The sequence below is a fragment of the Tachyglossus aculeatus genome, chromosome X4 (assembly GCF_015852505.1).
Source record: "Tachyglossus aculeatus isolate mTacAcu1 chromosome X4, mTacAcu1.pri, whole genome shotgun sequence".
Taxonomy (NCBI): Eukaryota; Metazoa; Chordata; class Mammalia; order Monotremata; family Tachyglossidae; genus Tachyglossus; species Tachyglossus aculeatus.
In genome coordinates, this window is record NC_052098.1 from 54,976,250 (window position 1) to 55,002,501 (window position 26,252).

A 26,252-nucleotide genomic window follows, 5' to 3' on the forward strand; every position below is an offset into this window, starting at 1 on the left:
GACCTTGGACACAAATAATAAGAGGTAAAGAACTCTATATAAACTGTTTTAAAAGTGTGAGTTATATTAAGATGATGCAGCTTCTGAAAATATTTTAAATGTTTCAGTAAAACTTCCCATTTCTGTACCACAGAATTCATGAAAAGAAAGCTTTACTTGGTAACAAAGAGCAGAGTCCATTCAAAACTCTCTCTCTGGCAAAGTAATTCACAACATAGTTTTTGTAGAGAAAATCAGCAAACTTGACTCAGCCGTAATTAGTAGCAGGAAAGAATAGAGCAGCAAGTGTAAGAGGTCCTGGGAGATTGCTGAGAGTATGGTCACCTCAGGTTGTAAGAAGTCCTGGTCCTTTAAAGGATAGGAGGGCACTTTGCACTGATCCAGTGGAATTTATTAAGTTCCTATTGGGCACAGCACACTTTACAGAGCACTTGGGAAAGTGCCCCAGAAGCAGAAGACACATTCTCTGCCCACAAAGAGCTTACAATCGAATGGGGGAGCTTTCAATCTATCCACTCCATCTCAACCAAGTTACCCCTGACAAATGGCATACGACTCAATGACATCATATATAAGAACCACTTGGAGCTCTCTGGGGAAAAGGGACTCTAAAAAAATTCATAGTTTTCTTTTACTGATCCTGAATCAAATGTATCTGTGGCAATAGCTCAGGAACAACCAAAAAATGTCATTTTACATTGTATTTTCTCTTAGGCTATGGCATTGGCCTTCCTCCAAACTCTCTACTGACCTCAAATATATCTGAGCTGATCAGTCAATACAAGTCACATGGTTTTATGGATGTGCTGCATGACAAGTGGTACAAAGTGGTGCCCTGTGGCAAGAGAAGTTTTGCTGTCACTGAGGTAAGAAATGTATTAGTCGGTGGTGTAGCTGCCCAAATTTTTCTGGTTTGGTTTCAGAATTACATGCCGGGACTACTAAGAGTCAAACAGAGGACTAGCAGGAACTGCAGAAGGAGGAACATCATTACCTCATAATGTGCAGTCCTAACAGGGACATTTGTTGAGCTTCCACACTGTGAATTTCTCCACCCCTCTTATGGAAGAGGATCCCTGTGATAGGCTGCAATGAGAAATTCCTACTGAGTCAGAGACTTAAACCTGGAAAGGCATCAGAGTTTGGATAGATCAGTTTTGAATGTTTGTGGACCACAGGCTACTCAAAGAGTGAAGGATAAGTGAAGGGAAGCTCATTCTATATATGAAACCAAAGCTTCAAGATGAGTGGGTCTGCATTTGCCACTATCTCTGAAGAGGAATGACCTTTTCTTTGCCTATCACAAGATTAAGAATCATAGTCTGGTATTAGCCCTCTCCCCATTGAGGTCTAAGAAGCTAGTTTCCTCTCTTCTGTCCTTCTCAGAGAAAATAGTGAGTTTAGCAAGGAAGCCACGAATTGGGTGTGAACAGTGAAATGAAAAATCTGTCCCTTCACAGCTGTTCCCAGTTGTGAAGCAGGCAACGTAGAGGGTCTGACAGCACTTTAAAATGTGTGTGTTATTGAGCCCGGTTCTCTTCTGATCCCTTCCACCTTTCCCCTGCCAGGTAGTGGGGCAGATGGGCAGTTGAAATGCCTCAGGGGAGGCCCTCCAATGTTATTCATGGGGGGAAGGGAATAATGACTTTGGTGTTGCACTCAATCAGGATATTTGTTCACTCGGTTGCTTTGTTAGAGCATTTCATGGCTCACATGTGGGGGTGGGTGCTCCTTGGGGAGCATGTTGCTGCCATGATTATGCAGCAGAACTTCCTGGCTGTCTGGCACCCCACAACCTGAATCAGCACTTTGAGAACATTTGTTCTGGTTGCTGCACAGTTAGCTGTGTGGCTGCAGGGGCAAGTAGGCATGAACCCATCTCCACCTTAGAGAATTGGGGAGGCATTATGGAAAATGTGGTTTTCCTCATCTGTCCCAGGAAGATACAATGCTTATACCCTTCCAACTTTCCAGGGGAAAATTAGGCTCTTGAGATATACATCTAATTCCCAAGAAGCCATGGGTGTTTGGCCTTATCTTCTTTGGTCCTCTACATCACTTGTCTGACAAAAGCAGGGAAGTGGTTTCACTGTCAACATAAAGAGTCTAGAGACGTTGGCCTGGATCATAAAGGAAGAGAATGTCAAGTGAGTCCTCTTTCTCTGGTTTCTTAAAGAACCAAGAGCAGTTGCAAGGAATTCTGGGCCGGATGTTAGGGCCTAAAACTAACAGAACCTGTGAAGTGCATCAGGGCATATTCATGGCAGGGAGTCAGATGTCAACCAAAGACAAACTGGAAAGAAGTGAGTTTACATAAGGGATAGATTTTTAAACTATCCTGAAGCATATGAAACCTGCCAGGATTCTGAAGCCACTGAAAATGTCACTTTTACCCCGAACTTCAAGGATCCGGAGACTTACTCTCAGACTCTTTTTGTAAAAGAAAAATAGCACCTTGGCAATCTCTGCCTTTCCATCCCCAATTTCCTTGCTCATCAAACTGGAGATCTTCTGCTCTCTGCAGTACTGCCTTGTTCTTACCTATCTCTGCTCTGCACAGAGTAAGCAGTCAATAAATACATGTGGTCTAGTCAATTCTTTAGTCATATGCTCTCTCAATTCTTCCTCAATGCTTAGCATCCATTTGTTCTTTCATCTCAGTCACCAGAATCCTATTTCATTGATGTTGGGCTTCATGGTAGGCATGAACCTCCAAACTCTGTCTACTTATAAGTTAGGTAAAGGTCCTTGAATCATTGCAACTCATTCCTGGTTAGGTCACCAGGGAAGTTATGAATTTATATGATGCTGATTGTCAAAGGGAAGAATAATCCAGTCCTACCAGGATCAGGAAAGACTCAGCTGGAAAGGAATCCAATGAGAGACCCAGAAACCTAAATATGAATGCTGAGAATTGGAAGGAGGGATAACATCAAAGCTAAGAACTGATAAAGTTGTAAAAGAGAAATAAAATGAACAGTAACTGAAGGAGCCAGAGATCATAGAGATTAAAGCCAAGACTGGAGAGGACAATTTGACAAGAGTGGGTGACTAGAAGGTCTGATAAAACAGCAGGGGGAGATTTCAAAGTAAAGGAAGGATCTGAATTAAAATCTCTTAGGGTCTTGTAAATGTTCTACTGGGGTGCCAGAACCTTCAAATGAAGTAGGGTTTGCAGACATGAAATTCAGCCAGAGACATAGCTGCATTAATCTGTGAGGGACTGTGCAGCCAAGATCTTAGAAAGTGAGGGGGGTGGGGAAAATAAAGAATGAGTTGCTTTTGAAATAAAGGTAGCTGAATGTAAACATCTTTGTCTTTACATGTGTGCTTCTAAACCTTTATAAGCAGTAGGCTTATAAACAAAAGCCTAAGGAAAAAAAATGCTTTATTTTTTTCATGCAAGTCATAGAAGCAAACAGGGATTTCTTCCAAAATTCTCCCCAAGCTTGTACCACAAAGTATGTGGATGCAGCTTTACTTCAAAATAAGTTACCCCTAATGACCGGTATCCAGTAGGTAGGTCACCAGTCTGTTGAGGACTCTGTCAACTCTCCTCCAGTGTGCATGAAGGGATCACTAGAACAGCTACTCCCTTGGCATACGTGGGGAAAGTGATAACTCATTAGTACAATGCTCATCATCAATTTCTCTTATGCATCACATTCAACTGAGATTTTTTGGCTCCATTGCCTTACTGGCACCTCTTACCTAATTGCAGCACTATATCTTCCTGCAAGTTCCCTCTAGGTCTTTTGTTCTCCTGGGGGAAAAAAAGCCTTTGATAGTTTTGCTAGAAAGTGAAAACTTTTCAGAATTCAGTATCATAGAAGCCCAAGGATTTTGGTGCTTCAGCAGATGAGTGAGTGAAATCTCCACTCCTGTGAGAAGGAGCTAGGCAAGATGGGTTGCTTCATGAAGGGGCAATTTCACTGTATTTTTATTGCTTGAAATGTTGATTTTTTTCTCCCCTTCTCCCCCTGCCACCCAGTTTTGTCTGCTGAGTATGTAATACTTGATCCAGCTGTGCAAATTTTGATTGATGTCCCTTCTGCCTCCTGGCAACATGCTGAACTGATTGCAGGGTTCGTGGGAAGATGAGCTTAATTCGAGTCCTTCAGGACTCTCTCTACTTGAATTTCCAGACCATTTAGCAAACATTGGATCCGGTTGTGCAGCCCATCCTCCAGCAAGGCTACCAACAGAGCCTAAGGGTAGACTGAGTGGTAAGGAAGCCCAGCATTTTGAAATAATTTTAAAAAAATTAAAACAGCTTTCCCTCATTATTAATAAGTTGCACTGTGAGAAATTGGATGGTTTGGAATGAAATATCCTACATCTCCACTAAGTTCAGCGAAATAAACTTTTGTAAATTCCTGAAGTAATCTTAAGCTTCCCTTCCATTCTGGCAAGAGAAAATGTGTAATCGTTTAGAAAAAAAAATCAGCACAAGTCTGGAAGAAAGAGAAACATGGCATGTAAACTGCTCAGCAAACACAGGCATAGCTCTTAAAATGCTCAAAAATGATTTGGATTCTCACTGTCACCTACAGTTTATTGCTTTGGGAGCCCTGCAATCCCAACACAGGTACCTTTGTGCATAAATCATGCACACTGATACATCAATCAGCATTAGCCCCTAATTATGTAATTGAAGAGGAAATGGGGAGAAGATTTGGTGAAAGGGTGTAGTAGACTGGTGATGGTGTCTATGATGTTGCTGATTACAGCCCTTTTACAAGGGCAATAAATTACTGCCCTGTACAGGCCATAAATAAATTGCTTGCTTATTCATATTAATGTTTGTTTCCCCATCTAGACTGTAAGCTGGTTGTGGGCAGGGAACGTGTCTGCTAATTCTGTTGTATTGTGCTCTGCCCATAGTAGTGCTCAATAAATACCATTGATTGGTACAGTAATTACATTCAGTAATTGGACATTCAGAGGGACTTTCTGGGGTACATAAGAAATGGGTGTAGTCAGAAGAACTTAGATACAGTTTAGGGAGAGAACAGGGGAAGGTCTGGCCCAGAGACCCACCAGCTCACCAACAAGGTCTTGGTATCTCAAGTGTGACGTGATCTGAGCCTGCCTAGGAGACTTCTGTGGGAAGGTGCCAGCCTATCCCGGATATTAAATTATAAGCTACTATAGAGAATCTGTATTTGAAGGGAAAATGTTGAGTGGTCTCTCTCTTTAACAGGTTGTTGGAAATAGTTCTGTCCAAAATTTAGCTCCGCTTTATTCTCTTTAAGGGGTCTCTCCATTGGGTCAGACCAGCATTTCTCAAACTGGGGCCAGGGTCCCCTGAGAGTTCCTGTCAGGGAGCAGAAACTGGAGTCACTGAGCTTGGAACAGCTAGCTGTTTGTTAGATGGCAGGATTAGACTGTGTACACAGGCTCTCTCACATAGCACTGTCTTTCCAACCATTAGGATATTCTATGATGTCAAGAGGGAGAAACGACCTGTGTGCCAGTGGCCGCCAACCCCACTTTCCCAGGAGGTGCTCCTCAGTTGGGATGGGGGGAAAAAAAAGACCAAATATTTCTCAGTCCTCTGGACATTTGCTTGAATGTGTGGTGGTGTATTTGATTTTGTGGGGTGTTGTAGGATGAAAGAATTTGAGGAGTATTGGCATAGAGGGTTCCTGCCAAAGAAAACCAAGATGGACTTTTCTTCAGCCAGGGCCGTAGTTATTGTTTCTAATCTCCTGAGGTTGCCAGAACACAATGTAAACTCTGGGTCCCCATTTTCTGGGAAAACTGAGCTGTGAAAAGTTTATGGAGAAAGTTGAGATGGCTAACCCAGATTTTATTCAGCTAAAATGCTGCAGTAAATCTAAACCAATGATTTTTCTCCTCTTCAGAGGCAATTCAACATTAGTATGGTCATAGATATCTTGTGAATGTGATTACACCTGGTGGGTTCTAATGTGACCTGAATGGCATCTATAGCAGAGATACTCTTGTCCCAGTTTTTTTTTTAGTCTCATACTCATTTACAGCAGAAGGAGTCCAGCAAAATATAACTGCAAGTGCTTACGTCAGTCCGTTTTAGATCCAGCTTATCTTAATACCACATTTAAAACCTAAAGGAAAATGTTCTTGGAGAAATGCCAATTTTTAATGCAGCCTATCCCATTCTTGATAACCTAGACATTTCTTGCCCTCCTGTTCCTTTCGGATTTTCAAATGCCATTGTCTGCAGGCAACCTGGTTGAAATGACCAAGAGGCAATGAGAATTAATCCCTGAACATTATTTCAAAATGGAAAAGCCTTGTATGTCAGAAGCTACCTTGACAGATGAGTGCTTTCCTCGGACTATTCTAAGTAGCTGGTTATGCTTTACATTTATGTCGGGCGTGGGGTCAGCTGTAATGTGGTCATGTACTTCTTTAAGAAATCTTTGGAGAAACAAAGGAATATTTGTGCCAAGCCATGAGGAAGCACAGGAAACCCAGAGGGAGGCCGATCATTGCCTGAATAGACTCTGCTACCAATATGTAACTAATTCTCTAGGTAAAATAGAATCTTAGAACTGAAAGCGTCTCTGAGAAATCCCCTATTTCACCATATTTCCCTTCTCAAACCAGCCTCTATTCTAAATCATCCCGGATAGAGGACAAACTATCTGATCTTTCAAGACCTCCAGAGAAAGTGATTTCATCACTTCCCCTGGGAACTCATTCCATGTTTAACAACCCTAGCTGTCAGGAATGTTTTCTCTTCTATCAAAACCAAATACCCCATCCTGCAGTTCTAAGATTGCTAACCCGGTATATAGCCTTCCCACCTTCCACTCTAACATCATAACTCCTTTGGACATTCTGGCTAAAGGCAGCAAAATTGTCATCACCTTAAGTGGGATGAGGGGAAAAGAGAGGGGAGAGACATAAGGAGGGGAATAAAGGGAAACTGGAGAGGAAGAAACTGAGAAAGGAGTAGGTGGAATATGGGGGAAGAAAGGCAAGGAGGAGGGGAAGGGAGGCAGGTGGAGGGGAGGAGATGAGACTGTGACTCCCAGCCCTAAACAAGCCAGTTGAGTGGGGGCCAGGGTGTTTGCTGCTCAAGTGGCAGTAGCAGAGCATGGTGCTCTACACCATGTAGAGTCTGGACTCTAGTACTACAAAAGCACTTCTTCTAAATGGTCCTCTTGGAGCCAGACTTGGAGAGTTAACAAGCAGCTCCTAAACCTGGACCCCAGAAGGTTTCTACCTCTCCGCTTCCCTTTTTAATGGTATTTGTTAAGGGCTTACAATTTGTCACTGTTCTAAGCACAGGGGTAGGTACAGGTTAATCAGGTAAGACATAGTAGGGGGCTCACAGTCTAAGTAGGAGGGAGACAGGTATTTAATCCCCATTTTGCAGTTGAGGAACCTGAGGCACAGTGAAGTGACTTGCCCAAGGTCACAGAGCAAGCAGTTAGCAGAGTCAGGTTTTAGAGCTCAGGTCCTCTGACCCCAGGCCCATGCTCTTTCCACTAGGATGCGCTGCTTCCCTTCTACCTCACCCATCTGTGCCCCTGCTCTTCCTTCTTCCCTCTTCTCTCCTACCATTTCTTAGGTCTTCCACCCCCTGTATAACAGAGGGAGAGGCATGCTTTTCTGTGCTTACAATGTTGGGTCCTCCCTATGTCACCCCTCCTTCTCCAGGGGAGAGCCACACACATCTCATGTCATTTTGCTTAAAGGCCAGCATCCTTGGTAAGTTAGATAAAGTTTGTCTCTCACCACTGACCTCTTGCCCACATCCTGCCTCTGGCCTGGAACATCCTCCCTCTTAATATCCGACAATTACTCTCCCCACCTTCAAAGTCTTATTAAAAGCACATCTCCTCCAAAAGGCCTTCCCCGATTAAGCCCTCATTTCCTCTTTTCCCACTTCCTTCTACACTGCCCTGATTTGCTCCCTTTATTCACCCCCTCTCAAACCCACAGCACTTATATTCATATCCGTAATTTATTACTATTAATGTCCGTCTCCCCCTCTAGAGTGTGAGTTTGTTGTGGGCAGGGAACATGTCTACCAACTCTGTTGTACTCTCCCAAGCACTTAATTCAGTGGTCTGCACACACTCAATAAATATGATTGATTGATTTAGGTTTTCTCCAGCACAAATGAGCTCTTAAATATCTAAAGTAGGTGGAGGGAGAGACCCATACTTTTCCAGGCTGTCTTTCTGGAATCAGGATATGCTGGCAGGGGAAAAAAGGAAGAGGCAGTGTATATATCTCTAAGCTGAGTGAATTGAGAGAAATTTTCAGAAACACAAAGACAATACTTTGTTTAAAAATAAGTGGATGGTCTTTTCCTATTAAGGCCATTCCGTAGACATTTCTGGAACCCCTTAAGGGCTTAATGATGGTGGCGAGATCCTAAACATTCCCAGTAACTTTCAAATTCAGGATTAAAGTAGCCATTCTTTAGCCCCACAGTCATATTTGACACCCAATCCCACTGTTTTAATATTCAAATTTAGGTATTCATTACTATTCCCTGGACAGACAGATCTACAAATAAAAATGCTACTTTAAATCTAAACTAAGGTTGCCGTGTCTGCCTTCCATAAAAAGGGATACCAGAGATACCATTAGATACCATTAGAAAGCAAACAGAGCCCCCTCACACAGAGTGCTGAAAAAATCAGTATCTCTGCCATTACTGAGTCAAGACCCTGGAAAGTGGAGAATCAGCCAGAAGTTCCTCTCTTTCCAACTGCGGCTTCTAAGTAGATAACAAAAATAATAATAATAATGGCATTTATTAAGCACTTACTATGTGCAAAGCACTGTTCTATGTGCTGGAGAGGTTACAAGGTGATCAGGTTGTCCCACTAGGGGCTCACAGTCTTAATCCCCATTTTGCAGATGAGGTAACTGAGGCACAGAGAAGTTGTGACTTGCCCAACTTGCCCAAAGTCACACAGCTGACAATTGGTGGAGTTGGAATTTGAACCCATGACCTCGGACTTCAAAGCCCATGCTCTTTCCACTGAGCCACGTAGATCCTTGGAGTCTCCTGACTCTGCCATCTGCTGGCACCTCAGCAGCTGCAAACCATCAACGCTACTCACTCCCCTGCCCACTCAGGGTGGCTGTCCCCAAAAAGGTGCCTTAGGGATCCAGAAAATGGCAAGGATACTTCATGTCCCAGGAAGCATTACAGATTTCCCAGGACAGCCTTTTCCAAAATGAACAATCCTAGTAAAACCGAGACAGGGCAACCCTACTCTGAACCCCACCCTGATCTTTGGCTATTATTGTCATCCTGAGCTAGTTTACAGAAACGTTTCAGAGGAAGAAAGCTGTGACTTTAAATGTGTGAACAGTGCCATCTAATGGCTATGATGTGATATACGCCACTAATCTGAATATACTCTGCGCTCCTAATAATAATAATAATAATGTTATTTATTAAGCACTTACTATGTACAAAGCACTGTTCTAAGCGCTGGAGAGGTTACAAGGTGATCAGGTAGTCCCGGGGTGGCTCTCAGTCTTAATCCCCATTTTACAGATGAGGGAACTGAGGCCCAGAGAAGTTAAGTGACTTGCCCAAAGTCACACAGCTGACAATTGGCAGAGCCGGGATTTGAAACAATGACCTCTGACTCCAAAGCCCATGCTCTTTCCACTGAGCCACGCTGCTTCTCTCCTAAAACACTGGTTCAATTCTGTATACGCCCCCTGAACGTTTCTCGCTGTCCCTGCATATTTCCATGGGCTTATACCCCACGAAAGAGGGGAATTTGGTATAGTTTGGCATATAATTTGGTACAGTTTTATTTGCACATTCTCTCCCTCTCAGTATGTAGAGGGAGAGAAAGCATGCACAAGAGAAAGTGTGGCTCCGTGGAAAGAGCCCGGGATTTGGAGTCAGAGATAATGGGTTCAAATCCCGACTCCGCCAATTGTCAGCTGTGTGACTTTGGGCAGGTTGGGCAAGTCACTTAACTTCTCTGTGCCTCAGTTGCCTCATCTGTAAAATGGGGACTAAGACTGTGAGCCCCCCTGTGGGACAACCTGATCACCTTTTAACCTCCCCAGCACTTAGAACAGTGCTTTGCACATAGTAAGTGCTTAATAAATGTCATTATTATTATTATTAAAGTGCAAGCTGGAGAGAGAGCTAGATGCCCTTTGAAAATGATGATTCTGTTGGTGAAATGTTATCTGTGTGCAAGTGAGGTTAATAAAATCGATGGATTACCTGCCATCATTTCCACATTGTGTACACGTAATAAACATGATATGGCACAGGCCTATTTCTGTTGTTTAGATAAAGAGATATTTCCCTCTCCTCCTCTAAAAGAATGATTCCTAAATTTTCACTTTATCAACTCTTTAAATCTCTGAAGGAAGTGAAAAAAAATTACGTCTTAAGATATTAAAAGTAAATCGTCTCAATTTTCCAATCATCTTGAACACCTAAGTGTCAAAACAGCTGATCAATCAGTGCCATTTACCGAGCACCTACTGGGTGCAAGGCACTGTACTAAGCACCTGAGAGACTAAAACAGAAGCAAAGCATGCATTTCCTGATGCAAGATGCTCGCAATCTAAAGGGGGTAGGTAGACACACAAAACTTATTTACAAATAGTTTGCATAGGAGGACATAAAGGGAGTGGCTCAAATATTTCTGGTTGAAGTCGCAAAATAAATAGTTGAATATAAAATTAAAATACAGATATATGTATATATATAGGATGAGTAATGGGAGCCATGAAATGATCAGGTGTTCACATTGATTTGCTTCAAGTGGTATTATAGCCTTCTCACTCCCAACTCACTTCTCACTGAGAAGCAACATGGCCTAGTGGGAAGAGCATTGGCCTGGGAGTCAGAGGACCCGATTGATTGATTGATTGATTGATGTATAAAATGGAGATTAAATCCTCCAACTCAGACTGTGAGCCCTAATTATCTTGTACCTACCCCAGTTCTTAACACTTGACACATAGTAAGCACTTAAATACTATCCAGAAAAAACAAACCAACCAGGAGTGGGCCTTCCTTTGGCCCAATTGAACCAATTGGATTCAATCAGGGACAAGGACATTAGGTCAGGAGGCAGGAAAGGGGGAATAGCAAATAAGAGCAGAGGAAAGTTCCTTGTCTGAACCTTTGCTTCCACTCCCACCCTTCCCACCCCCTCCACCACCTCTACCCCAGCTGTTGCTGAAAGCAGGGTGGGGCAGGAGGAAACCTAGTCCCTTTTTTAATTATTTTTTAAAATTCATTTATTTATTAAAGAAACAGGAAAGCCATGATTATAGCCCTCTACCACCCTCCTAAATGGAATATTTCTGCTAAATCAGGATCTGCCTTTTACTTTCTGCTCTTAATTAATTAACCTATGAAACAAAAAAGCCCGTAGCTCCAATTTAATGAATTTTGCATTGGATTTTCACATTGGATTTTAGTCAGAGTATTTCCAGTCTTCTGTAACTAAAAAGTTTAATAAGTATTTTTACTCATTTTTTTAACTCATTCCCAGAACTGGAACAGAATCTTCAGACTTCCCTCCTACAGCCTCATGTCTGGGATTCCTTTCAAGTCTGGCTCTTTGGAGACAGGGACCTCCTCCTGCGTCTCCAGGCCTTGGAAGACTGCCATGCTATTTTTGGAGAGAGAGAGTCTCCTCTGATACTTTTGACTTTCCATGGCTGGTTTCCTGGTTTCTGCCACATCAGGGAAAGAAAGGGCAACCATTCCCTCCTGTAGCTCTAGTTCTTCAGAGGTGATCACCTCTTTCTTTATCACTGGCTCTGTGAGGGTCCACCATCTCCCTGACATCTCGGTTTCTTCGCTTGTTTCTTCCCACATGTCCCCCTCTCCAGAGGTGGAGGCCCCCATTGTTTCCTCAAAAACTTCATAGAAAAGACAGCTTCATGAATTTGTCTTTTTGGGTTGAGGCAGTCTTTTTCTGGTTCTTCTGAGAAAAGTATTTTTGCCCATCTCTCTTTGGAAGGCAGACTCACATGCCCAAGTCTTCTGATCGTTGCTATCCACCCATGTCTGGATTTGAGGAGAAGAAATGTCTTCTCCGTTTGTCTTCCTTTGCAGGAATGGGCCTCCTCCTTCCTTGTTTCTAGCTCCTTAGATAGTGGTTCTCTTCTTTCTCATCTCTCACTCTTTAGGGAAGAAGAAGCATGAGGTGAAATTCACTGCTATGTGTGCTTCCCATTGCAGGGCAGTGATTCAAGGGTTCCCCAAAATTGAGCCATTGGCACTGAGCAAAATTAAATAGACCCCCCACTCCAGGCCAAACTTTATGTAGAACTTGCCTCTTTTTCCAAAATTACCAAGCTTTTTTTTTCTTACATCCAACAAATCCAGAAGTACATTAACTGTCTATCCTGTTGTGCCCAGGATATCACCTCAAGTCTTCACCCTAGCCCCGGCCATCTACAGTAACTGACATCCGCCCAGCAAACAGTGTTGCCCTATCACAGAATGAAAGAGCGAACCCTGTTTTTACCTTCATTCATTTTCCAAAGTTACCTAGGCCATCTTGGAATGGGAGTTTAGGAGATATTGTCAGGTTCTCAAGTGGGTCAGAAGTTTGGAGGTCAAGGGGGTGAAAAATGATCATATAAAGGGAAATCGGCCCTGATGAGGCCCCACTGAATCCTCTCTTCCCTCTATGGGGAAGATAGATATTTATTATAGAAGCAGCATGGCCTAATAGAAAAAGCATGGCCTGAGAGTCAGAGCAACTGGGTTCTAATCCTGGCTCCACCACAGCTGCTATGTGACCTTGGGCCAGTCACTTCACATCTCTGTACCTCAGTTCCTCATTTGCAAAATGGGGATTCAATACATGATCTCCCAGTTAGACTGTTAACCTCATGTGGGAAATAATTATCTTGAATCTACCCCAGCCCTTAGACCAGGGCTTGTGGTGCATAGTAAACCCTTAACAAATACCTCAGGTATGGTTATTATTATTTTTTTACTATTATTAGGAAAGGGGTATTCCACCCCTTGATTTTGTCTCTTCAGGGTCTCTCCATGTCTCTTCATCCAGGCTTTTGTCTCCTGACTGCTGGAGAGGAGCTGCCACACTCTCACTCACACTCATGTCACCTGTGGGCTGATGTCACAGAAGGTGGCAGTGTGATACCACGGGACAATCCCTTGCTCTTGCTGATAAAATTTAGCAGCCTATCAGGGTATCACCGGCCAAAATCACCTCCTCTTGAGATGATTTTTGCTAGGGTTTATGCTATTCTGAATTCACCAGGAGCATAATCCTGACCCCTCCTTTGCCTTCGCTCTTCCCAGCTCCTGTTCCTTGGCTTTCCTGTCCTCTTTCCCCAGTCCTCAAATTCGCCCCTGTCTCCCCAGGCCCTCCCCTCCAGTCCCCCTATTCTCTTCCTGTTTTTAACAACTCCAATTCTGCTGGCTTCCCTCTGGATCCTCGCTACACCCCACCATTGTTGTGGCTGGTTGTCCCCACCTCTGGGGCAGCAAAGCCAGAGGGCTTGGGGCTGGGTGGGGAAAGATGGGGGCATCTGAGGAGGAGGTTGTGGGGGCATCCAGTGACGTTTTCTGACATGCCTCTAGCCTCCCCCTACACGCTGCACTCTGTGGAGTGAAGGTAGCTGCAGGGCTGGGGAGGAGAAGAAGTCCTCCTCTCCCCCAAGTCAAACAGAAACTCTTTACCATTGGCTTTGAAGTACTCAGTCACTTTGCCCACTCCTACCTTATCTCCCTGATTTTCTACTACAACCCAACCTACTCACTGTCCCTCCGCCTCATCTATCTATCTAGCTGCGGACCCCTTGCTCACATCCTCCCTCTGACCTGGAACTCCCTTCCCTTTCATATCTGACAATCACTCTCCCCACCTTCAAAGACTTATTAAAATCACATTAGCCTTTCCGTGGTGGATGGTCAGCCCCCGGAAGTTCTCAAGGAATGGGGAAGCATGGACTCCCCCTCCCCATCTCCATCCCCCTCCCCATCCCCCCTGCCCTACCTCCTTCCTCTCCCCACAGCACCGGTATATATGTTTGTACAGATTTATTACTCTATTTTACTTGTACATATTTACTATTCTATTTATTTTATTTTGTTAGTATGTTTTGTTTTGTTGTCTGTCTCCCCCTTCTAGACTGTGAGCCCGTTGTTGGGTAGGGGCCATCTCTATATGTTGCCAATTTGTACTTTCCAAGCGCTTAGTACAGTGCTCTGCACCCAGTAAGTGCTCAATATATATGATTGAATGAACGAATGAATGAACACTGTGTTCCCTTCCATGAACAAGGGGTCAGAGGAGGGAGAGCCAAAAATGAGCACAGTAAGAAGGCCACCTTGGGAGGAGTGAAGAATGGAAGCTGGGGAATAATTGGGAAGAGAGTAGATCTGTCAAAACAGAGAGCTTGAAGCAAAGGTCAGAAGTTTCCGTTAGATATGGAGGGAAGTTGGTAGCCATTGGAGGTTTTTGAGGAGTGGAAGAGACATGCCTAGTGACACTTTAGAAAAATGATCCAAGTAACTGAGTGTAGTATAGAATGAAGAGACAAGAGGCTGGAACAGTGGAGATCAGTGAGGAAGCTGATGCAGTAGTGTAGTCGTAAGATAGAGCTAGAACCGGGATGGTGGTCATTTGAATTGAGAGGAAGAAGGGACCTGGGATATATTGTGGGGGAAAAATGGACAGGATATCACAATTGAATGACTGTGAGAGTTGACAGACAGTGAGGAGTCAAGGATCATACAAATTTGAGGGCTTCTGAGACCAGGAAGATGGTGATGGTGTTGATCATTCATTCAATCGTATTTATTGAGCACTTACTGTGTGCAGAGCACTGTACTAAGCACTTGGGAAGTACAAGTTGGCAACATATAGATTATATGATTATTGATTATAATGGGAAAGTTAGGACGAGTGGGATCTGTAGAGAGTGGGATCTGTAGAGTGGGATCTACTCTCTACAGATCTAGAGTAGAGCCCACTGTTGGGTAGGGACTGTCTCTATGTGCTGCCAATTTGTACTTCCCAAGCGCTTAGTACAATGCTCTGCACATAGTAAGCGCTCAATAAATACGATTGATCGATTGATTGAAAGATGAACGGTTTGGTTTTAGACATGCTGAATTTAAGGGGCACTGGGACATCCATGTGGGGGTTGTCCTTGAGGCAGGAGAAAATATGAACTTGTTGAGCAAGTTCCCCCTCTAGGCTGTAAGCTCATTATGGGCCGGGAACGTGTGTGCCAACTCTGTTATATTGTACTCTCCCAAGCACTTATTACAGTGCTCTGCATGCAGTAAGTACTCAATAAATGCCATTGATTGATTGATTAACAGAGCAGGTGAGAGGTTGGCTCTAGTTAGATTATTTTCACCAGGCATCCTAGAATCCTGATTGGGATACAGAAAGACCAACAACAGTAGCCATGTTAGGTGAAATGCAGTAGATAACAATGTCAGATGTTCCAGTTTGGAGAGAATGAAGGCAAAGATTTTTCTAACTCTCCCACTTAGGGCTGGAATTGAATGACTTCCTGTGCAGGGTAGGCTGGCTGCCAAGGCTGAAGTATTGTGGAAAGTCTAATTCTTCAAAGAAGGATAGTCACACAGCAACTTAGTTGCCTTGTAAAGGCTTGGAACAAAGCTGTCCATTTGGAGATTTGCTTTTGATGAATACTTGGCTGATTCCCAAGTCATTTGTCTACAGAGAGAAATGTTGTAAAGAGGGGAATATATTTTAAATGTCATATTGATCCTTGTCACCTTGAAACTGAGGAGATATCCATCTTTCCATTTTGTCACTGTCCCTTTGGTTATATCTAAATATTACCCAAGTATACCACTCTTGCATTTTGAAAGATGAATGTCTCCTCCGATTTATTTCATTTAAGATTCTCCTTTTCAGTCATTACTCTTTTCCTAATCTTTCTTTGGGAAGTGTTATTTTCAGTAGCACTTAGCCACCAGCATTTCCCTATTTCCCTCTATTTCTCCCTCTGTCACCACTTGACTATGGTAAATTATGTGAGTAAAGAGAAGCATCCCAGAATGGCATAGTCAAATAGGAAAGGTTCTGGCACCTGCAGAGAAGGCAGGGAGAGTAGCTTGGTGAGTCCTGAGGGACAAATATCAGTAACATCAGACTCTGAGGATTTCTGAGCACTCCACAGACAAGCAGCATGGCCTAGTGGCAAGAGCACGGGCTTGGGAGTCAGAGGATGTGGGTTCTAATCCCGGCTCCACCACTCGTCTGCTGTGTCACCTTGGGTAAGACACTTCACTTCTCTGTGCCTCAGTTATCTCATCTGTAAAATGGGGATTTAGACTGTGAGCCCTATGTCCAACCTGATTAATCTACCCCAGTGCTTGGCAACATAGTAAGTGCATAAGAAATGCCATAATTATTATTTATTATTATGCTGTGCTCACAGGAGCTCACTGTATGGGCCTCACTGTGACACATCAGCTGCTTCCAGGTGATGGCTAGGACCTACATTAAATGACTCTTTTGAAGACATTCTGTACAGTCTCTTCATTCAATTGTATTTATTGCATGCTTACTGTGTGCAGAGCACTGTACCAAGTGCTTGGGACAGTACCGTATAACAATAAACAGACATATTCCATGCTCACAATGAGTTTACAGTCTAGAGACAAGCTTACGGACTAGGGGTGAGCTTTACAGTAGCGGAAATAGTTTACAATCTACGCTAACGTAAATGGATCCTTGTCAGATCCAAATCATCCATCAGCTTCCAAAGCAGGAAACTTAGCTGAGGGTTACATAAGTCACATCATCACCACTGCAAAACAATGTGCCAACCTAGAGATTTCTACAGCAATGATGGAATTATTTTCAAGCCATACACTCAGATGAGATATTTTTATTTCAGATCCCTGAATTACAAATCTAGCGAAGGTAGGAGAGAAGGTTAGTTGTCTGCTGGGGTTGGCTCAGCTGAACTTAGTGAGAAGAAATAAATCTATAGTTCAAGAAAGCTTCATGAATTATGCCTTTCAGTGCTACTTAAAATGTATTTTTATCAAATGTATGCCCAAAATTGTGCAAGGACTTTACCCCACATTTGCAGTAACTGATTCCTACCAGAGAGAAAAGATGATGAGAGAAGCATTCAGATTGGTCCTGAAGAAGGAATAAAATTAGCTTAAAAAAAGTAAACAATATTATGAAAGTCACACACCATCACATTGGACTGTTTTCTTCAAAGACACAGAATGGATGTCATTAGTCACTTGGCACGTGCCCAAACGTTTTGCCTAATGCTGATTGAAATTTTGATCTGAAACATAAGAGCCACGTTAGTGTCTCCTATTGATAATTGGCTCTCCCATTAGAGTTGCCCAGAACCAGTCAGGATCACGTATCCACTGGGAAAATGAACATTTGTCCAAAGTCTAGAACTACGTTCCCATAGCTCTTTCTGCAGCCTCTCCACCAGCCCTATCTAAAAAATAGTGCAGTTCCACTGTTGAATTTCCCTGAGCCCAGTGGTCTCTGAACTCATAAAGCATGAAGTAGTGCAATTGATCAGCTTGACTCGCTTGATTTCAGCAATTCCTGCCCAGAAAAATGATCCGCTAGACTGTAAGTGCCTCAAGGGCAGGGATCATGTCTGTCAACTCTATTGTACTCTCCCAAGGGCTTAATAAATTAATCAATGGTATCTGTTGAGTTCCTACTGTGTGCCAAGCACTATACTAAGAGCTTGGGAGAGTTGGTAGACACAAACCCTGCCCACGAAGAGCTTACGGTCCAGAGGAGTGGACAAATGTTAAAATAATTATAGATAGGGGAAGCAGCATGGTATAAGAATTTGTATGTAACTGCTGTGAGGCTGGAGCCGGGGTGTGTGTCATAGTGCTCAAGGGGTACATATGTAAGGGCTTAGGTGAGGTCGAACAGAGGGCAAAGAGTGTGGGGAAATTAGAGGTCAGGTAGGGAAGCCTTCTTGGAGGAGATATGATTTTCATAGGGCTTTGAAATGGGAAGAGTGGTGGTCTGTTGGATATGAAGTGGGAGGGAGTTTCACTCCAGAGAGAGGAAGTGGGCAAGGGGTCAACGGCAAGACAGTTGAGCTTGAGGTGCAGTGAGTAGGTTGGTGTTAGAGGAGTGGAGTCTGTGTACTGGGTTATAGAAGGACATTAGTGAGGTAAGGTAATGAGTGGGAGAGCTGACTGAGTACTGTAAAGCCAAAGGTAAGGAGTTTCTGTTGGATGTGGAGATGGAAGGGCAACCACTGGAGGTTTTTGAGGAGTGGGAAGATGTGGACTGAATGGGTTTTTTTTTAGAAAAATGATTCAGGCAGCAGAGTGTGAAGTACAGACTGGATTGGGAAAAGACTGGAGGCAGGGAGGTTAACAAAGAAGATGAGAGGGTAGTCAGGGCTGTGCACACGGTAAACACTCAAAAAATACCACTGATTGAATGAATGTCTGTTGCAGGTCCTTTTGAAAGAAAATATGAAGGGAGCATTAAGAACAGTAGCACAGAAAGTGTTTATATAAACCAGGAAAGATGGTAAAAAAAAATGTGACCGTGGCTTTATTCTGGCACTGGAATTACCTGTTCAATTTGAGGAAGCATTTCACAGTTCTAATAACCTGAAATTTACAAGCTAACCACCTGATATAGGTACCAGTCACTCAAAGAAAATAACCTTGAATTAAAAGATTCCGGTGGCAGTAATCACAGGCCTGACACCTACTTGGAAGTGGGTCTGATTATGAGGCTATTAGGGAAAAAGAAGATTTATTTCCAAGAGCAGAGGATTGTGATGAAGTTCTGCCATCTGACAGTGAACCCTTATTGGCATCTCACCATATCACCCGCAAAACCAAAGCAGTAATGGTCTAAGTTCTTAAGAGAATGAGCTAGCAGCTAATATATCCATTTTGCCCCTGGAACCAACAAGCCTTTTAAGAAAAGCCAAGCTTCCTTCTCAGTAGCCTGTGAAGCTGCTGATTCCATGGCTTCTATCCAACAATAAATTGATGGCTAGGAAAATGCCATAAGCAATCAATCAGTTGTATTTATTGAGAGATTACCTTGTGCAAAGCTCTGTACTAAGTGCTTGGGAGAGTACAATGCAACAGAGTTAGTAGGCATGCTCTCTGCCCACAAGGAGTTTACAATCTACAAAGGAGACATTCATTAAAATAAATTATGGATATGTACATGAGTACTATGGGGCTGAGGGTGGGATGAATAAAGGATACATATCCAAATGCAAGAGCGATGCAGAAAGGAGAGAGAGTAGGGGAAATGGGGGCTTTGTCAGGGAAGGCCTCTTGGAGGAGATACGATTTTAATAAGGCTTTGAAGCTGGGTGAACGTCTGTCAGATACGAAGGGAGAGGGAGTTTCAGGTCAGAATCAGAACATGGATGAGGGGTTGGTAGTGAGACTGAGGTACAGTGAGTAGGTTGGCATTAGAGGAGTGACATGAGTGAGCTGGGTTATAGTAGATCTGTGAGGTAAGATAGGAAGCGAAAGATGATTGAGTGATTTAAAGCGTATGGTGAGGAGTTTCTGTTGGACACAGAGGTGGATGGGCAACCGCTGGATTTCACTCAGTCATATTTACTGAGTGTTTAACATGTGTAGAGCGCTGTACTAAGTGCTTGGGTGAGTATAGTATAACAAACTGACACACTCCGTGACCACAACAAACTTACAGTCTAGAGGGGAAGACAGACATTAATATAAATAAATTTCAGATATGTACATAAGTGTTAGGGGGAGGAGGTGGTAATGAAGGAAGCAAGTCAGGGTGATGCTGAAAGAAGAGGAAGAAGGGGAAAGGACGGCCTAGGAAAGGCCTCTTGGAGGAGATGTGTCTTCAGTGAGGCTTTGAATGGGGAGAGAGTAATTGGCTGTCGGATTTGAAGAGGGAGGGCATTCCAGACTAGAGGCAGGATGTGGGTGACAGTGAGATAGACGAGACAGAGGTACAGTGAGAAGATTAGCATTAGAGGAGTGGGGAAGCATGGACTGAATGTTTTTAGAAAAAGGATCTGGGCAGAAGAGGGAAGTATGGACTGGAGTGGGGGGAGAGAGGAGGCAGGGAGGTCAGCAAGGAGATTGGTGCAGTAGTCAAGGTGATTGGATTAATGTAATAGCAGACTGGATGGAGAGGAAAGGGTGGATTTTAGCAATGTTGTGAAGGTAGAACCTACAGGATTTGGTGACAGATTGAATATATAGGTTGAATGAGAAAAATGAGTCAAGGATAATGCCAAGGTTATAGGATCATGAGACTGGGAGGATGGTGGTGCTGTCTACAATGATGGGAAAGTCAGGGGGAGAGCAGGGATTGGGTGGGAAGATAAGGAGCTCTGTTTTGGTCATGCTGAATTTGAAGTGTCAGCAGACATCCAAGTAGTGATGTCCTGATGGCAGGAGAAAATATGAGACTGCAGAGGAGAGAGATCAGGACTGGAAAGGTAGATTGGGGAATCATTTGCATAGAGATGGTAATTGAAATCATGGGAGCAGATGAATTCTCCAAGGGAGTGGGTGTAGGTGGACAATAGAAGGGGACCCAGAATTGAGCCTCAAGGGACTCCCATAGTTAAGGGGTGGGAGGCAGAAGAGGGGCCTGCAAAAGAGACTGAGAATGAGTGGCCAGAGAGCTATGAAGAGAATCAGGAGAGGACAGTTTCAGTGAAGCCAAGGTTAGATGATGTTTCCATTAGAAGGGAGTAGAGGCCGTTGAATTTGGCAAGAAAGAGATTATTGGTGACCTTTGAGAGGGCAACTTCCATGGACCGAAGTGGGTGGAAGTCAGACTAGAGAGAGTCAAAGAGAAAACAGTCTTGCCCTAAACGCAATAGTCAGGTAGTGTGTTTTTGTTCATTTTTGTTCATAAAACTTTGAACAGGACACGTTTTAGTACAGTGCTCTGCACATAGTAAGCGCTCAATAAATACGATTGATTGATTGATTGATAGTACATATTGTTATGCAACCTTGGTGAAGTCACTGGGTGATGAACTCCACCTCCTATCCAGTCTTGCAAATTAATGAGGGTATGTAACATAACCAGTTAACACCCAACAATCCAAGCAGAGGCTATAAAGTGTAGTGGTAAAAGCTGTTGTTATGACACTTCTGATAATGGATTATGATTGTTCTTTACCATATGCTAGCTCCCACTATGTGCTTGGCAATCCTTAAGACATGGAAGAAGACACAAGCTTATTCCAATGAGTTGGAGATCTAAATCTATATTGGACAGTGATGGGGGCCATGTTTTACCCAGGGAGTCAATCAACCAATCAATCAATCGTATTTATTGAGCGCTTACTATGTGCAGAGCACTGTACTAAGCGCTTGGGAAGTACAAATTGGCATCACATAGAGACAGTCCCTACCCAACAGTGGGCTCACAGTCTAAAAGGGGGAGACAGAGAACAGAACCAAACATACCAACAAAATAAAATAAGTAGGATAGAAATGTACAAGTAAAATAAATAAATAAATAAATAGAGTAATAAATATGTACAACCATATATACATATATACAGGTGCTGTGGGGAAGGGAAGGAGGTAAGACGGGGGGATGGAGAGGGGGACGAGGGGGAGAGGAAAGAAGGGGTTCAGTCTGGGAAGGCCTCCTGGAGGAGGTGAGCTCTCAGCAGGGCCTTGAAGGGAGGAAGAGAGCTAGCTTGGCGGATGGGCAGAGGGAGGGCATTCCAGGCCCGGGGGATGACGTGGGCCGGGGGTCGATGGCGGGACAGGCAAGAGCGAGGTACAGTGAGGAGATTAGTGGCGGAGGAGCGGAGGGTGCGGGCTGGGCAGTAGAAGGAGAGAAGGGAGGTGAGGTAGGAGGGGGCGAGGTGATGGACAGCCTTGAAGCCCAGGGTGAGGAGTTTCTGCCTGATGCGCAGATTGATCGGTAGCCATTGGAGGTTTTTGAGGAGGGGAGTAATATGTCCAGAGCGTTTCTGGACAAAGATAATCCGGGCAGCAGCATGAAGTATGGATTGAAGTGGAGAGAGACACGAGGATGGGAGATCAGAGAGAAGGCTAGTGCAGTAGTCCAGACGGGATAGGATGAGAGCTTGAATGAGCAGGGTAGCAGTTTGGATGGAGAGGAAAGGGCGGATCTTGGCAATGTTGCGGAGCTGAGACCGGCAGGTTTTGGTGACGGCTTGGATGTGAGGGGTGAATGAGAGAGCAGAGTCGAGGATGACACCAAGGTTGCGGGCTTGTGAGACGGGACTTCATAAAACAAAATATGTTAATGAGATTATCCTTGTGGACTTAAATTTTCCAATTTTCCCTATTAATCTTTGTCTCTCTTATTTGTGTGTTTGTAATGGTTCTTGTTTAGTCCTTACTCTATGCCAGGCACTATGCTAAACACTGGGGTAGAGACAAGCTAATCAGGTTGGACACAGTCCCTGTCCCACATGGGGTTCATGATCTAAGACTTCTAAAAGTCAGTGAATTCTGATGCAAGGATCAAATTCCAATTATGAGTCATGTTGGTGTTGGTTTTGAGACATGTTTATTACCTCTATATTCCTCGTCATCATTCTTTGGTTAGCTTTTCTCTATATTCCTCCTTGTTCTTTGGTTAGCTGTGGTAACTAAATACGTAGTGCAAATGGCTAAATTGCAAGGGTGAGGTGGTGTGAAATTGTTATTGCCATGACTATACATAACAGGTATGGTGTATTGTTGTTATACTTGTTCAACACTTGCTGTGTGTCGAGCACTGTTCTTGGCACTGAACTAACTTCACCCCAGAGGCCAGATAAAGTAGGATGCCAAGAAGCTTAGTGGAGTGTTTTGGGGGTGAAGCTTCTGGGGATAGGGGATATCTTTGGTGGTATCCTTTAGGGAGTGGGGGAAAGGGCAAGCCAGAACTGCTACTGCTCCTTTCCCTTACTTTGAGTAAAGTGTGTTTTACTCCGTAGACCAGTGGGTAAATGCCCAAATTAGTTCTGAGATAGTCCAGCCCTACTTAGAACGCACTGACCCTAGTATTCCCCCTGGTTGAGCTTATTCTTTGGAATTTAGCCTTCCTGCCCCCTGTCTTCTTTCATCTTTGAAAGTCTTCACTTCAGAAAATATTCCCTTCCTATTTCTGAATTGGTATCCCTGACAAATAGATGTGCTGACATTATACTGGGAACTTCTTTCAGGATATTAAGTCAGTAGGACTATGGGAATTGGTTAAGAACTCCTAAAAACATGATTAGGTATATTCAATAAAAGCATTCACATTCATTTTACTGGAAGTTTTGATTTTTGCAAAATGGTTTGACCCCATTTCTCCTGGTTAATTTTTGAGGATTAACTATTGTCTGTTTATAGAACTTATACCATGGCTTCCTTTCATTGCGTTTTTCTGTGCTTCCAAGCCATCAGCATGAAAGCACTAGCGGAGCAGAGGTTTTGCCAATAACGAAACTCAGTGTGAGATAGTAGTGTGTCTTCAGTGGTTCTGAACCAGACAAGTAATTTTGGAGACCTTATTGTCACATAGGAAGAAGAGTAAAAATATGCTTTCAAGTTTCAGATCATATTCTAAAATTATTTAATCTAAGAAGGCTTTTAGTGGTTTGACAACTTGGTTCCCTCTGTGAGAAACTAGTGTATGATGGTATTTCCTTGGTAGGGAGCAAACATCCGGTTAGTTCATCCCTGTACTCACTTTTTCTCAGCGCTTATCACTTTTCCCAATGTTTAATTGCGAGGTGATATATTTTCCATAACACAAAGTGGGATAAAGGGTGAGGCAGAGCCAAAAATGCAGGAAGGACAAAAATGCAGAGAAACAGAGAGAAAGAGAGGCAGAAAGATGGTGAAAGATAGAGAGAGATAAGAGGTGGGGGGTGGGGTGAGGACAAAGGGATATAGGAGCTACAGAAATACACATTCATATACACATGGATTAAACATAAGAAATGACATTACTAGGCAGACCTATGATCTATTTGGCCAGCAACTCAAGTCTCTGATACAAAAAAAAAAGATGATTGAGGGAATAATAATAATGATAATAATAATAATGGTATGTATTAAGTGCTTACTATGTGCCAAGCACTGTTCTAAACACTGGGGTAGATACAAGCTAATTCATTCATTCTTTGAATCATATTTATTGAGTGCTTACTGTGTGCAGAGCACTGTACTAAGCACTTGGAAAATACAGTTCAGGAAAAGATACAGTCCCTACCCAACAACGGGCTCACAGTCTAGAAGGGGAAGACAGACAACAAAACAAAACAAGTAGACAGGCATCAATAGCATCAAAATAGATTAATAGAATTATAGATAAATGCACATCATTAATAAAATAAATAGAATAATAAATATGTACAAATATGCACAAGTGCTGAGGGGCAGGGAAGGGGGTAGAGCAGAGGGAGGGAGTAGGGGTGATGGGGAGGGGAGGAGGAGCAGAGGAAAAGTGGGGCTCAGTCTGGGAAGGCCTCCTGGAGGAGGTGAGCTTTCAGTAGGGCTTTGAAGGGAAGAAGAGAGCTTGTTTGGCAGATGTGAGGAGAGATTCATTCAGTCGTATTTATTGAGCTCTTACTGTGTGCAGCTGCCTGGAAAGCACAATCAGGTTGGACTCAGTCCATGTCCCCCATGGACTCACAATCTTAATCCCCATTTTACAGATGAGGTAACTGAGACACAGAGAAGTGAAGTGGCTTGCCCAAGGTCACACAGCAGACAAGTGGCAGAGCCGGGATTAGAACCCATGTCCTCTGACTCCCAAGCCCGTGCTCTTTCCACTAAGCCATGCTGCTTCTCTAACTTTGTGATAGTTGCCCACCTTACCATCTTCCTAAATGATTAAGGATGTATTATCTAAATAATAATCATGGTATTTGCTAAGTGCTTACTATGTGCCAGGCACTGTACTAAGTGCTGGGGTGGTTACAAGCAAATCAGGCTGGACACAGTCTCTGTCCCTCGTTGGGCTCATATTCTCAATTCCTGTTTTACAGATGAGGTAACTAAGGCACAGAGAAGTGAAGTGACTTGCCCATCTAACATCCCTGACTTTGTTTCTGGTAACCCGATGTGGACCGCTCATCCATGAATTTATCCAACCCCTCTTAAACCTACTGATATATTCTACTCCCATATTTTCGTGCAGTTACACAGTCTAATAGTTTGTCACCCTCTGTGTGAAGTGTTTCCTTTAGTTTGTTTTGAATCTCTCGCCTTTAATCTTCACTTGTCCTATTGTTGTGGGATTTGGTGAATAGCAATTCCATGTTTGCCTTGTTCACACCCTTCATGATTCTGTAAACTTCAATTATGCCCCTTCTCAGCCTGCATCTTAGTGTTCTAACTCTTTTGATCTCTGTTGAGACCGAGAGCTCTAGGCTATCTTCATGTAATTGGAATTTGGGATGATTTCTCCCTGGGTAGATTTCCTTGGTCTTGCTCACATCGAAACTCATCTGCCATTTTTCAGCTTTCATGATGCCTTCGGTTTCTGCCATCTTCATGGCATTGCACAACCAACACAGAGAGAAGCACAGCCCCACCCCCAGCCCACTCCCTACTCATTCTCCACTATAGCAGTAAACACCACTGCTGCAGCTGCCGCCACCGCTCTTGCAGCTACTACTGCAAGCTACAGAGAAGCAGTGTGGCTCAGTGGAAAGAGCCCAGGCTTTGGAGTCAGAGATCATGGGTTCAAATCCCAGCTCTGCCAATTGTCAGCTGTGTGACTTTGGGCAAGTCACTTCACTTCTCTGTGCCTCAGTTACCTCATCTGGAAAATGGGGATGAAGACTGTGAGCCCCCCATGGGACAACCTGATCACCTTGTAACCTCCCCAGCGCTTAGAACAGTGCTTTGCACACAGTAAGTGCTTAATAAATGTCATTATTATTATTATTGTGAGGAGCTGTTCCCTACAGGTTTTGAATGTGGAACCACTTCAAGCAGTCCTTCCCTGCACTGTAAACTTGTCAAAGGAAGGAAGAGGAGGAGCAACACTTATTTGCTGTTTTGTCACCATCACTGTTACCATCATATCCCTCCCGCCACTCCCTTCCCCAAAATGGGACTTTAAGGAATCCCACAATGGCATAGTGGATAGAGCATGGGCCTGGGAGTCAGAAGGTCATGGGTTCTGATCCTGGCTCCCTCACTTGTCTGCAGTGTGACCTTGGGCATGTCACTTTCCTTCTCTGTTCCTCAGTCATCGAATCTGTGAAATGGGGATTGAGCCTGGGAGCCCCATGTGGGACAGGGATTGTGTCCAACTCGGTAT

The 26,252-nt window shown here is 43.6% G+C and overlaps 1 protein-coding gene across 2 annotated transcripts in view; it reads left to right on the forward strand.

The window, feature by feature from the left end:
- The window catches only part of GRIN3A (glutamate ionotropic receptor NMDA type subunit 3A), a 147,580-nt gene that overhangs the window by 114,150 nt on the left and 7,178 nt on the right, over positions 1 to 26,252 (forward strand). For both annotated transcript variants that reach the window (XM_038769982.1, XM_038769983.1), the window contains one exon: positions 715 to 866. In XM_038769982.1, coding sequence (XP_038625910.1) covers positions 715 to 866 — 152 coding nt within the window. The remainder of the gene's footprint in view (positions 1 to 714; positions 867 to 26,252) is intronic.